The 13,784-nt window shown below is 40.0% G+C and overlaps 1 protein-coding gene across 1 annotated transcript; it reads left to right on the plus strand.

The window, feature by feature from the left end:
- The first annotated feature begins 1,494 nt into the window (after positions 1-1,494).
- ETV7 (ETS variant transcription factor 7) lies at positions 1,495-13,295 on the plus strand. Its single transcript, XM_014056577.2, has 8 exons — positions 1,495-1,833; positions 4,945-5,074; positions 6,330-6,494; positions 7,069-7,191; positions 8,541-8,771; positions 9,043-9,185; positions 9,952-10,052; positions 11,291-13,295. The coding sequence occupies exons 1-8, from the start codon at positions 1,828-1,830 to the stop codon at positions 11,343-11,345; spliced, it is 954 nt and encodes a 317-aa protein (XP_013912052.1). The 5' UTR covers positions 1,495-1,827; the 3' UTR covers positions 11,346-13,295.
- Positions 13,296-13,784: the final 489 nt, after the last annotated feature.

Raw genomic sequence — 13,784 nt, forward strand, 5'->3', positions numbered from 1 at the left:
TTGTTCATTCAGATCAGTTTAAAGTGAACAGAAAGTGAAAGAAAATAAAAAAGAGACCAGGAAAAGGACATATACATCATTGTACCATGCCTGCCATCTTATAAATGTTGACATACTGTATCCCTATGATCATCATGGAATATTTTTCTCTCCCCCCCACTTGACATTTTTGGGGTTGGTGGGTACATTTTAAATTTATTTTATTTTTTATTTTAGTTATTGAATTTATATGCTGCCCTTCTCACTGTCAAGGGACCCTTATTGAGAAAACGTCTTAAATGTTGGACACATTATTTCCTTTCATCAGATTGTTTTTTTCTTTCCATGGTTCAGAATAGTTTCCTATTTACCATCTTTATTCTGCTACTGTTATGCACATAAAAAAATTAAAGCTGGAATAAGTAAGGCTGTTCCCTTTTGAGATCCTTCATGCTAACATCCACGGCATTATTTTCAGTGGTGCTGGAAAATCCTGTTCCTCTTGATAAATATAGATACTGTACATAGATAATGTAAATTGTTGCCTGTTGTTTGTTGTTGTTGCCGTCTATTTTTCTTGCTTTTTATCCTGGTTTTGCCAGTTAACTCTGTTTGACATTTGCTGGTGTTTAATAAATAAAGATCAGGCTAGATATTTTGCTAGCCAAACTGAGTGGCTTCTGTGCTTGCTCTGATCTGGGTAGAGAGAATGACTGAGAATATGCTGTATACAAAGTAAACTGGAAATTCCCCTCAGTAATTTCCAGCAATAAGTGTGAGCACACCAAACTAGTGAAATTACTTCCTGCTATCCATTCTTCCTCACAAGGTCTTCTCTACTAGCTCAATCTACTTTTATTTTCCAAAGAAAGCCTGGGTTTTAATCACCTACAATATTTATCTTCTGTTTCTGAGAATTATAGTGTGTTTAATAGATTTAGTTTTGTCCTAGCCTCACCTATTTAAAAAGTGAAACGGACTTGGCACACCCCCTCAGGGAGAAAAAGTTGTGCAGGCCTGCCTGCCCTAGACTGAAGAAGACTCTGATCTGGTTGGCTATCATGGAGTTTTGTTTACATAACTTCCAGGGAGAAGTAAAACACAATTCCCCCCACCTCCACTTATAACACTTCTCAGGAATACCGTGATGCACGATTGGTATACAAATTATTTAAATTGATGGTTTCGCCTGTATGACTCTGAACGTAAAGTGGCCGTGCACCGGTTTGTTCAGAGGCACCAGTTGATATTGCAAATGTTCCTTGTTATTAAATACAACAAATATTAGCACGCCGGCTTGGTTTAACTCCGCAATCATAAGCCAACGTTTGGGGCCGGGAGGGAAGGGGAAGCGATTAGCTGTCCCGCAAGAGCGGGGCCCTTTCGTCCCGCAAGGTTTCGCTTGGGCTCTCCTGCCTCGGAGCAGTGAGTGGCGCTAGTTTTGAGGGTGCGAAATCCCAACCCCGCCCTATCGAGCAGGCACACGAGGTCAACCCAACCCCGTCTGGACTGAATTCACGGAGGGAAAAGGCGTCGTCAGAGTGGAGCGCCGGTCTTTGGAAGCGCCGCCAGTCCCGCGGGCAGTTCGCCAAGAGGCGGAATAAGCCAGCACTGGGGCGACACACAGAGAGAGATACTCAGAGGTTGCTCCGAGCGCGGACGGTGGCTGTGTGGCGGGCCAAGCTCCAGCACCTTTCGGAGCCGCCTTTCGTTTTCATTTTCCGGAAGGACAGCGAGCACTGCCTGGGCTGAAAGAAGAAGGCTGGTGGGGAATTGGATTGGCTTCTGGGCGCATCCGGACGATCACCGGCCCCGCGGTTCCCTCCCCTCCCCTCCACTCTCCTTGTAATGCAGGTAAGGAGTTGGGGAGAGGAGTAGGCGCTCTGAGCCCTCGATCTTCCTTGCTCTCCCTGCCCTGTCCCAGCGCCCTCGATTTCCTTCTTTCACGTCCTCTCGCCCACTGCTCATCCATGCCTGCCGAGGTCTGACCCACCGAGGCGGCGTTTTCGCCAGGCGGCTTCCCTGATCACCACATCCCTCTCCTTCATACGGTCTGGAAACACGGGTTGCATAAATTGAGGCGTTTGGAGGAGGGCAGCGTCTCTGAGTACTTCCCTCGCTTCGGAAAGCGTTGGGGTTCTCTGGACTGAATCCACGGAAAGCTTTTCTCTGGTGGTTCAAAAGCAAATCGTTTCAAAATGGACAAAGTCCGGAATTCCCCAGATTTTTCACAAGAAAAGGGAGACGTTAAGCAACCAGCTACGACACTGAGCTTGTCGATCGGCAGTTGGGATCCCTAGCACAGGTTTCCTGCGTGAGAAGGGGGTTGGACTAGATGAGCTCTATGGTCTCTTCCAACTCTTTTACTGTTTGTTGGTCAAAATTAATTCGGGTGTGAGTGAATGAAGCTCTTTCAAATGGGAAAATAGGGGATCGCTTATTCTAAGGCTCGATTCATGCAAGCAATGCTTAAAAGCTTTTCTTTTTTAATCTGGGCTGTATCCTTCCCTTTATCTTTAAACTCTGGGGTAGAAAGTGGAAGGGAGCTATTTTAAGCCTGGAGTCTTGTGCTGCAGTGTGATTCCCATCCAGCATTGCTTCAGGGCATGTTTATTTATTCACTTATTCATTTAACCAATCAATTTCTATAGCTGCCCATCTCAAATAAGTATTCAAGACTTTTAGAAAGGCAGATAGAGTCATGGTCATCCTCAGCTCTGAAAGAAGAGTGATCCAGAGCAGGGGTCTCGAACCTTGGCAACTTTAAGCATGGAGGACTTCAACTCCCCAAAGTTGCCAAGGTTGGAGACCTCTGATTCAGAGGACAGGAGCTATGCCAGAAGGCAAGTCTCTTAGGAATGCTGCAAGCCAGTATTCCTTAACCCATGGGACTCATAGCATGCCATTGTTGGGAAATATGGGTACTGTACTTTAAAACAAGCAATAGTGCCTGATTGGGAAAATTTACTTCCGATAAGGGCGACCTTATTCCCTCCCTGAATTTCCCATTCTTTTCCCATTTAGCCCTCTGCTTTAGACCAGCGTTTTTCAGATTTGGCAACTTTAAGATATGTGGACTTCAACTCCCAGAATTCTGTGGCCAGCAAATGGAGTTGAACCTCTGCACATCGTAAAGTTGCCATGTCTGAAAAACGCTGATCTAGAAGACCATGTGTGTTTTGCATTCCTGTATGAGAAGCTGTAGAAGCCTTATTTTTTGTAAGTTAAAATACATTTCTCCACAATCAGAGAAGGAGGACACCATCTATGGGAACACTTGTTTAAATCATGCATTATTGTTGTGTACACAGACATGGAATGGTACTTTTTCTTTTCAAATAAAGATCTTTGGAAATCATTTACTTATTTACAGGCAGGTTGCATGGATTAATATACTGCTTGGCAGGACGGAGCAATTTTCAGTCAAATTAAAAGTGGGTGCATCTATAAATATAGATATATAAAATATCAAACCAGTAAAAGTGACACCTATTATGCTATACCATTATAATTAAAGTACAGTACTAAAAATATTTTTTAAAAACAAGCTACCAGAACAAAACTGAAATGAAAAGGATGTAGGCATCTTTCACTTTCGTTTTCTTTATCGCCTGGTGTTTAAGAATGAATCTGAAACTTTTTTTGAAGTCAATCTGAATAAGATATGCATGCAATGGTAAAAGAATTGCAGCTGCAAAATCAACAATGGTTTTTGTGATATGATGAAGAATAAACATAATTTGTTTATTATGGAATATACATTCAGGAATTAAGAGTTTGCTTCATCAAATATTTGGTGAACTCTACTCTTAAGCACGGTACCTAAACTTAGGTATTTATTAATTTGTGAATTTTAACAATCTACAGCTGCTTTATTTTCAGATTTCAGGAGTGTCTGCAGAGTGTGGGCAAATAAATTAAGATGGTGTTTTAATGGTGAGATGTGACACAAAAATCAGTGGCGCTTTCATCTCACCATCATAGCCATCTTGCCTTCCCCTCCCTCCCCATGCCCTGCACATGCCTCTGCTAGGTAGGTGTGTGTTTGTGTTTGTTTAACTTCCCAGACTCACTTCATATGCTTAATCTCAGCTCCTAATTTCTACACACACACACAGAGAGAGAGAGAGAGAGAGAGAGAGAGAGAATCTCAATTTACAGCAATGTATAATATATATCATGGGCTTTGTTTAAAAAGATACACATAAACAGTTTAATGTAGACAGGGGTGTCAAACTCGATTTCATTGAAGGCCGCATCAGGTTGTGTTTGACCTTATTGGGCCAGGGTGGGCGTGGCCAGCTCAAAATCACTCGGGAGTGTTGTGAGCACCTGTGGTGGCCTGAGCGTCTGTTTTCGGCTGCGATTGTGTCCTGCAACCCTCTGCCAGTGAAAATGGAGCTCGGGAACCAATTTCACCAGCCAATTTGTCCAGCAGATCTCTCTCCCTCCCTCTCTCTCTTTCGCACCCTTGCCTTCTCCCCTCCCCTTCTCTTTCTCTTTTCTTGCTTGCTATTGTAGTCACCCCAATTGCATATCCCTCCTTGATAAACACAGTTTCACTAAACCACAATCTTCAAAAATGGCTATAGTGATGTCTAACGACTTTTTCTTAATTACTTAATGCTTCTCGCCTTTTATAGGTCTGCAGCTTTTATCTCATCTTTTCTCTATGTATTTGATCCATTTTATCCACATAGCAATTCTGAGATATAGTTTAGCTTTGGAGACAATTGTTGATCCAAGTTTTCCCACAAAGACTAGGGACAATATTTCACCTGGGTCTCTCTCCTGCCTATTCAGCAGACTTTCTGCTGAAGCATATTGGTTTTAGTTACATTATAAACATTTTACTTCATAGATTCTTACTTATCCAGCTTCTAGGCAGTGCAGAGTAACAGAAGAGGCATTGGGGAAATACATCTGAGTTCCTATACAGTTTCAGTGTCTTTCTCCTCCCTTAAGGTTGAAGTGACAGCTGGCTCTTTTACTCCTGTGGCTACATCATCTTTGCCCTTACCATTGCACTCCACTTTGAAGACGTCAGTAAAGTCGCTCTATGATGGACAAATCTGCACATTGCCAGGCCGACTAAGTGAGTAGAAGAGGTCTTATTTAAGGCAGCTTTTCAAAGGTGGTTCCTTAAAGCTTTGGATATATATATTTGTTTTCGTAGATTTTCATGGGTGTAAGTATGCTGGTCTTGTTGTATTCGGGTCTTTTCCTGTGTAAGATTGAGATTTCAATCTACACCTACGAAAACAAACATACATATATACTTATACATATACATACATACATACATACATACATACATACATACATACATACATATTCTTATTGTCTGTATTAAATGAGTTTATTTTTATTTTGATTACACTTAAATTAAACCTAATTTAAATTTTAGCTTGGTGCTCCTACTTTTTGGCGTGCACTCCACTATACCGTTTGTGGTTAAGCAATCTTGGCTTAGAAAGTGTTAGCTGCACCTAATGTAAGGACAACACTGTACAGATTAGTTGTCTTCTGCAACTCCAGTATTCCCCAGCTGTAGTCATAGTCCAGCACATCTTGAGTTGCAGTGTATCAGATCAGGCAAAAAATTGCCTGCAGTTGTTAGGATTCTAGCCTGATACATCTTGTAGACATCTGGTTGAGGAAACAAGGAGTAGATAATCAGTTAGTTGGACCTCGTGGTTCCACCACAAAACCGCGGACGACAAAATCGCGGTCGACGAAAGCGCGTATGTGACGTCATCACAGCGCGACGAAAAAGATCGAAAAATGTAAAAATAAAGTGAAAACCTTACCCTAACCCCCCCAAACCTAACCCTTAACCTAACCCTAAACCTAACCCTTAACCTAATGAAAAACCTAACGCTAACCCTTAACCTAACGCTAAACGTAACGCTAACGCTCTAAACCTAACCCTAACCCTTAACCTAACCCTAACCCTTAACCCTTACCTTTATGTGAATCGGCTTGCTGTAATTTAATTTTTATTTCAATTTTTCGATCTTTTTCGTCACGTTGTGATGACGTCACATACGCGATTGCGTCGACCGCGCTTTTGTGCAACGCGGTTTTGACGGGTCACGGGACCTCATGTAAGATTGCTTCCTATGACAGAGAATATTCTTTTTTTTAAAAAAAATCTCCTTTTGAAAAGTTATTGACCTATCTTTAAAAACTGTGGAGAGTGTTATTTGTTGGAGTGAATGAGTTCTAATAATAATTGCTGAGATGCCCTTTATTTGTTTTTTTGAGACATTTTATGCTTCTTCCAAAAGAAGGGCAAAAAACTGACTGGGTAGATTTGTTAATTTACATGTAATCTGGTTTGATTTCAGGAATCCAACCCTTTCTATGGAGCAAAGATGATGTGATTCATTGGCTAAGATGGGCTGAAAAAGAATATTCACTCAGGAAATCTGATGATAGTAACTTTGAAATGAATGGAAAAGCCCTTTGTATTCTCACCAAGGAAGATTTCAAATTTCGGGCTCCTAATTCAGGTTAGAGGTGTTGCCTCCTTGGTCAAGGCTTTGTGTGTTTGCATTCTTATCTCGGAATTATCCCATGTAGCAAGTATAAATGAGAAATAATTCAAAGACTATGAGATGCATGAAGTCTCTAATGTCCTTTGAAATAGATTTGCCTTCCAAATTGTGTTTTATTATTGACAATAACGTATTGGTTGAACCAAAGCCCATGGATCCAGCAGCTTTACAATGTGATAGATGTCTGATAGAAAGAACCAGGTAGTGGCTGTTTGATCATGCTTATATTAATACATGTTTTTCAAATTGTATTTCCTTGGGGCAGGAGGTAAACTAATTCAAATTGAATGTGCTGAATGCATTGCAAGTTTTAACATAAAATTTCAGATTCCCACAAACGTGTGCAATAAAACTATATTTCTGGTTTGCAAACATTAGAAATTCCCCAAGTTGAAATAGTTGAAATAGTCCTTTTGAAATAAACAGCAAATGGAGGGGGTCAAGGTACTCAAAAATTGCATCATTTTTGTCACCAGTTTGTATTGATACAAATGGAGAGAAATTGGCATTTGTGTTTATTTTCTCATAGGAGATGTATTATATGAATTACTCCAATACATAAAGACCCAGAGAAGAGCTCTTGTGTGTAGCCCTCTCTTTAATATTTCCTTTTGGGATATAGACCATAACCTGACCCAGAGCACTGCAGAAGGTGAGTGCTGTGGAACAGTGGTTATATGCATCATGCTAGATAATCTTTGGCTCACATTTTGGGCCAGTATCTACAGTATACAGGAGGATACACAGGCAAAAATCCATACTGATCCTCCAGAGCAGGGGTCTCCAACCTTGACAATTTTAAGACTTGTGGACTTCAACTCCCAGAGTTCCTCAGCCAGAAAAGCTGTTAGTGTGAAGTCCACAAGTCTTAAAGTTGCCAAGGTTGGAGACCCCTGCTCCAGAGGGTTCCATATAAAGTTTTCAGCACCTCATTTCCTAAATTAGGAATTACCTCTTCCTGAGATATTGCAGTGTTAATGCTCGAGCTTATTGGTTACCATACTGACAGAACAAGTTTAATTAATAATGTGCCATAAAGTCTGTGGCGACCCTTAGTGACCACATAGATTGTCTCCAGGAGGTTCTGTCCCCAAACTGGCCCTTAGTGTCACTGATCACTGATGAAATTCAGTCAGTCCAACTTGCTTCTGGTCATTTCTTCATTTATTTTCTTCTATCTTTTCCAACATTATAAATTTCACAAGGGAACGGATACTTTGCATAATGTACTCAAAATATTATCTGAACCTGGTTGTGCCTCAGGTGGAACTCTGGATTGATGCATTCATTGAGCCATTTGCTTGTATTCTTTATCTAAGTTATTCTCAGGAGTCTTCTCCAACACCACTAGAGCACCTTATGGGAGGTTAACTATAGTTCTGTAAGCAAAGCATTCCTTCACATAACTTTCTAATTTAAAGATATGACTCAAAAGAAAAACAATGGTTGGGGAGTTAAGATGAAAGTCAACTGTGATTTTTATAGCAAAGCCCCAGGAAGTGGCTCCTGCTATACTGTATGTCTTTTCCCTTGATACATCAGTTAGGATGGCATTAGCTTAAGCAAACCAGTATTCTGACTCAGTCAGTTGAAACTATCTGTCTCTCTGCTGCCTGTCTGCCTACAGTAAAGTTTAGGTAAATAAATAATGAATTTGTATGGATCACTATCATAAACATTTACAAAATATTCAAGAATTGGTCTTGGCACAAATAATCTGAGACAGAGTTTTCTTCATATAAAAGAAATATATGACCAAACAGACTTCAAAGATGACCATGTTCATAGCAAAACAACCACAGCTAATGTATCTAACTGCAGTACCTTCTGTTACATCAATTCCAATCCAATTCTAATCCAATTCCAGTGGATTAGGTGTAGACCTACCTTTCCCAACCTGATATTTTTCAGATTGCTACACTGTATTTAGTGAGCTCCAGATTGAAGAGGGCTGGCTTAGAAAATGTCAAAAGCTGTTTTGTATCTGGTCTCCTCTCACAGGTACCAAGTGCAACTTAGAAGATTTCCCAGATAAGGTCCCTGCATTGCCTTTGGAATATCCAACAATCTTCACTAGTCATGCAAGTTACTCTGACTCATCTCAGTCTTCTGCCAAGACACTCTGTACTCCTGGGACACCTCTTGTTTATAGCAACCCAGAGATCAGCCATTGTGGAAACATTTGCTCTTTTCCTGTAAAATCTGCTGCTCCGGTCAGTGGGAAAATATCAGGTAAGGGTAAGGTTACCAAGATGGTATTGTTTTGCTATTCAGTTGACAGGATTGCTTACCTGTTCTTGTACATCAAGGGCATTTGCTCCCCTCCCCTCATTGGTTAACAGCACAGATTTGGAAGCCTGGGAATCCAACTTTATTCACTACTCAGCTATGGTCACTTGCAAATGCATCCTACAGCTGTCTTTAACAGTGGTGCAGTGTAGCAGGGACTAACCCTTGTTATTCTGTCTTGAACAACATTTCTCTCAATGTCACTAATTCCCAGACTGTAGGTTACTTTTGGATTACATCTACCGGCTCCTCTCTGATAGCCAGTATGAATCATTTATCAAGTGGGAAGACAAAGAAACCAAGATCTTTCGGGTTGTAAATCCCAATGGCCTTGCTGGACTCTGGGGTAATCAAAAGGTACTAAATAAGGCAATCCTTCTAAATTCCATAAATAGAGATAAATTTCTGTTCAGATGCACTGATTAGGACTAGCACTCTCAGCCTACCTGGAGGGCACCAATTTGTATATCTTCTATAGTCCCACATGTTCTTTGGAGATAACAATGTTATATTCCCAAGGTGTGGGTAAATGTGCCTCTTCATTTGCCATAACCTTGGTCAGACTTCCTAGACTTCCTAAAAGTGGAGCTGGGGGTAGGGCTATCCTGATCTCATAATGAACTGTTATAATGACAGATTAAATGGGAGCACAGGAGACGATTTGATATAGTCTGGGACAAAGGGAGTACTTGCATGTATTTATTATACAGGATGTCTGCCTTGACTTTCCTATAAGAATTCAAGGCAGCATGCACCGGCATTCCTCATTCAATCGTCAGAACAATTTGGCATAATAAGTTGGGCCAAAATATTACGACTGGCCAGAGTCAGCTAGCGATTGAATGGGGATTTAAATCTGGGTTTCCTAGGTCTTAGTTTGCTGTCTTATCATTGCACCAGTGCTTCCCTTTTACATTCTTTTAATTCTAAATTAATTCATAAAGCTAGTACTTTAACTATATGTAAAACAAGGTATTTATGTTTGGATACACAATTCCCATCCTATCTCCACTGAAAGAGGTTATGCATGCAGGTTTCCTGACAACTCTTTTCTAATTCAAATTAGTAATTAGGCAAGAGAAAGCAAACTCATGTTGTAATCACAATTTTAAACAATTTTCAGAACCGAAGAAATATGACATATGAGAAGATGTCAAGAGCATTGAGGCATTATTATAAACTCAACATCATCAAAAAGGAAACTGGACAGAAATTATTATTCAGGTGAGGTCAGGATGTATCCCTGAGCCTTCCCTGAACATTTCGTCTCCCACAGTCCTTGTTCAGTAGGTGCTTTCTGCAACTTAAGAGAAACAGAGTAAAAATTATTCTCTTAAATGGTTTCTTTAAATGATTGAGATGTGTAAACGGCCAGGTTTCCTGTATGAATGACCCTATTGATACCAGAAATGAGAAGATGATACAAATCTTTTATTATGTAGATTAAGCTTTTGAAACCTATTCAGAATTGAAAACAGTGGCAAAAAAGTAAAAAGAAAGGATAACTCTGGGAAGCTTTAACTCAACAGGAATCTTTCAGGAACAGCCACATGTCCAAAATACAGCGCAACAAAAACACAGCACAAAAATCAGCCCATAAATTAAATCTTAGAAAGGATTCTAAACTGTATCTAGTTCCACATTTCAAAGGATGGCTATTTTCTTTCAATCTCCAACCTTTCTCTGGGTTGAGTTGCCAGTCTGAAGAGATGCTTCTTCTCTGGGAATGTAAAGCAAAAGAACAAAAACACAAAAAAAGGGGGAGGGAACAGGATTTCCCCATTTATTTCTAAAGTTGTTCTGATGGGGAGAACCTTCCTGCTCCTGCTTGGTTGCTCAGAGTTCATCTTTTTCAGGCCTTGCTGATTTTTGCCCAAAGGGTTGAATCAAAGGATTAACAATATCTGTTATCTTGATAGGAAAGATGGGATATGTTTTTATGTTGATATTTTTCCTGGTTGCCATGAGCCGCCTAGGAATACCGGGCAAGATGGGTGGCTAAATAAAATTCATAATTAAATAATCTTGACAGGTTTATATATATATATTCTAATTTTTATGTATTTGGGGGAGGGATGTTTTTCCTCCTTCATTACAACTTTATCCTTTGAATCTTGGAAATTCTGGTCCATAATCCCTTGTCAACAAAATGAATTACAATTGCATTTTAATATGACAAATTTGTTTTGAAGTTCTATGCAAATAGAACTAGAAGCACATTTTTTATTTTAAAGTATCTTTTCATATAAGAAATCAGGGATATTAGCATATCCAATACAACATTGTTTGCCTTCCTGCATAAACATAAATATTTTAATAGATACGATCAATCCCTTTTCGTTCCTAGATTATGTGTTGTTGTGTATATCTCTGTGTGTATTACTGAAAGGAGCCGGGAGGGATAGAATGGATACTGGATTACCAGGGAAAAAAAGTTGATTTTTTTTAATGCTTAATTCCAGATTCCTAAAAGTTCCTGGAGAAATAAAACAATACACAGCCAGTAAATTGGAGTAGCTGAACAATGAAGAGCAGAAAGGAGAGGACTCAATTTTTTTTAACCAGAAATCTCACTGTAGACATTTGCCAATTTTGCCATGTCATAGTGGCATCAAGAGCTTGTATTAATCAGCAGGAAAATATTTGATGTCTATATGAAGACAAAAAACAAAAAAGGCCTTGAGGAATTGTGCATCCTGTAAATGAAATGCAAAGAACTAATCCATTGGACTTCTGCTGTCAAATGTAATAGAAGCAATTGTGCAAAACAACGTTTAAAAACTGAATCAGCAAATCAATTCTTGTTCCTGTCAGTCATGTTGCTATAGAATTACTTAGGTGTTCTCAAAGATGCTCTCCTACCCATATAAAAATACTTCATGGGAAATTAAACAGTTTTTCATCTGGAAAAAAACAACAAAAAGGCTAATATATTTGCAATGATCATTGTTACAGAATGCTTTGAGAATAACAGAGTTGGAAGGGACTTGGGAAGTCTTCCAGTTCCAACTCCCTGCTCTAGCATGAAACCTAGAGCATTTTGGACAAATGCGTGTCTAATCTCTTCTTAAAAACCTCCACTCATGGAGCACCCACAATTTCTGGAGCAAGCCAGTGATTAATTAGTCTAACTGACAGGGAAATTCTCCTTAATGCTAAGTTGGATCTCTCTTAGTTAAGCTTTTATCCATTACTTCTTGCCTTGCCCTCAGGTGCTTTGCAAAATAGGTTGGCCCCCTCTTCTCTGTGACAACTCCTCAAATATTGGAAGACCGCTATCATTCCACCCATAGTTCTACTCTTCATTAGACCAGATATTCCAAATTATCACAACCATTCATTGTATGCTTTAAGTTTCAGTTCCCTAATGATCTTTGTTGCTCTTTGCACTCTTTCTAGCATCTTTTTGTGCAGTGGCTACCAAAACTAGAGGCAGCATTCCAAGTATGGTCTTACAGCAGGGGTAGTCAACCTTTTTATACCTACCGCCCACTTTTGTATCTCTGATAGTAGTAAAATTTTCTAACCGCCCACCGCTTCCACAGTAATGGTGATTTATAAAGTAGGGAAGTAACTTTACTTTATAAAATTTATAAAGCAGTTACAGCAAACCCTTACCGCCCACCATGAAAGCTGGAATGCCCACTAGTGGGCGGTAGAGACCAGGTTGACTACCACTGTCTTACAGTATAAAGTGGTACTAATACCTCATGTGATTTTGGTACTATCCCTCTGTTGATGCAATGCAATAAAGCATTGGCTTTATTGCAACTGTAGCACACTTCTGGCTCATTCTTAAGTGATTGACTCTTAGATCCGTCTTACTTGGAGCACAACAGGTGAGAGGATGCTACAGAATACAAGATCTCTTACTCTGTAGTGGGTTTCCTCAGAAGAAAAGGCTGTGGGAGTGATTTATGGGAGCACATTGTGACCTTTGTTGCCAGCTTCCCCATTGAATTTGCCTATGAGAAGCTGGTAAGAAATGTTGCAAATGGCAATCTCATGACTATGACTTGTTGCCAAGTTTTAAAAATGGAAATAATTTTATTCTTAGAATTAATACAACCTGAAATTTACAAACCTAAGTATTAATTGCTTCCTGTAAGTTTTGCTTGATTCTTCCAGCAACCATTGCTGGCATTTCATTGCTGTTAGCACCACTACTAGTAAAGGGAAGGAAAGCCTGCAACAAAAAAACTCCTTGATTTGTAAAGTAATAAATATGATTTGGGACGGTGTTACCTTTTTTCCCAGGCAGTCCACTCTAGGTCACTGGGAGAAAGAAGGTAAATGAATCAACCACCTATAACAAATAATCTTTTGGTGCTGCTTTCACAGGTAAAAGTTTGCCGTTTCTTACAGATAATGTAAGCTTGATAATCTCATCAAATCGCTGAGTGCTTTTAGAGATCAAAATCAAAGTAATTAATTATATTTAATAAAGTTTTTATCTTGTACTATGAAGTTTCTATTGTTTATGTTTTATAAGAGATAAAAGGGATCTGTAGTAAAATATTTTTATTTATATCCTATGCTGCTGGATTGTTGCTGCAGTCACTAGATCTTCATTTTCTTAATTCCTTGACAATTTTGCAGCCAGTCTTGCAATCCCTCACTCTTCCCCACCTAGCAGCAGCCATTTACTTGCCTGCTGGGAAGGAAGAAGGAACTCCCATGAACCCTTCCTGGTCATGCCACCTCCCACACCTTCCCACGACCTGTGCCCCCCTCCACTTGCCTTCCCTAACCCATGCAACACCTGTTGCATACCCCATGTATCTTCCATGATCCATGAGGCTCATTTTGGGGACCCCAGTGTGCGCCTTCTCAATCCAGACCCCCAAATGCCTTCCCTTGCTCTATAGCACCTTCCCCTTGCCCTGCATACCTTCCCCAACCCTTCCCCTGTGCATGTTCCCTGACCCATGCAGCACCTCTTAGGCATCTCCATTC

This window comes from Thamnophis sirtalis, unplaced genomic scaffold (genome assembly GCF_051295495.1).
Source record: "Thamnophis sirtalis isolate CommonGarterSnake01/CBP01778 unplaced genomic scaffold, rThaSir2_p1.2 scaffold_7, whole genome shotgun sequence".
In the NCBI taxonomy this organism is placed as follows: domain Eukaryota; kingdom Metazoa; phylum Chordata; class Lepidosauria; order Squamata; family Natricidae; genus Thamnophis; species Thamnophis sirtalis.

What these genes read in the sequence shown, in the direction of transcription:
- ETV7 (XM_014056577.2), top strand. An exon ending in ATTTCGGGCTCCTAATTCAG is followed by an intron (nt 6,495 to 7,068) that starts GTTAGAGGTGTT and finishes ATTTTCTCATAG; the next exon opens with GAGATGTATTATATGAATTA. An exon ending in GGTCAGTGGGAAAATATCAG is followed by an intron (nt 8,772 to 9,042) that starts GTAAGGGTAAGG and finishes ACTAATTCCCAG; the next exon opens with ACTGTAGGTTACTTTTGGAT.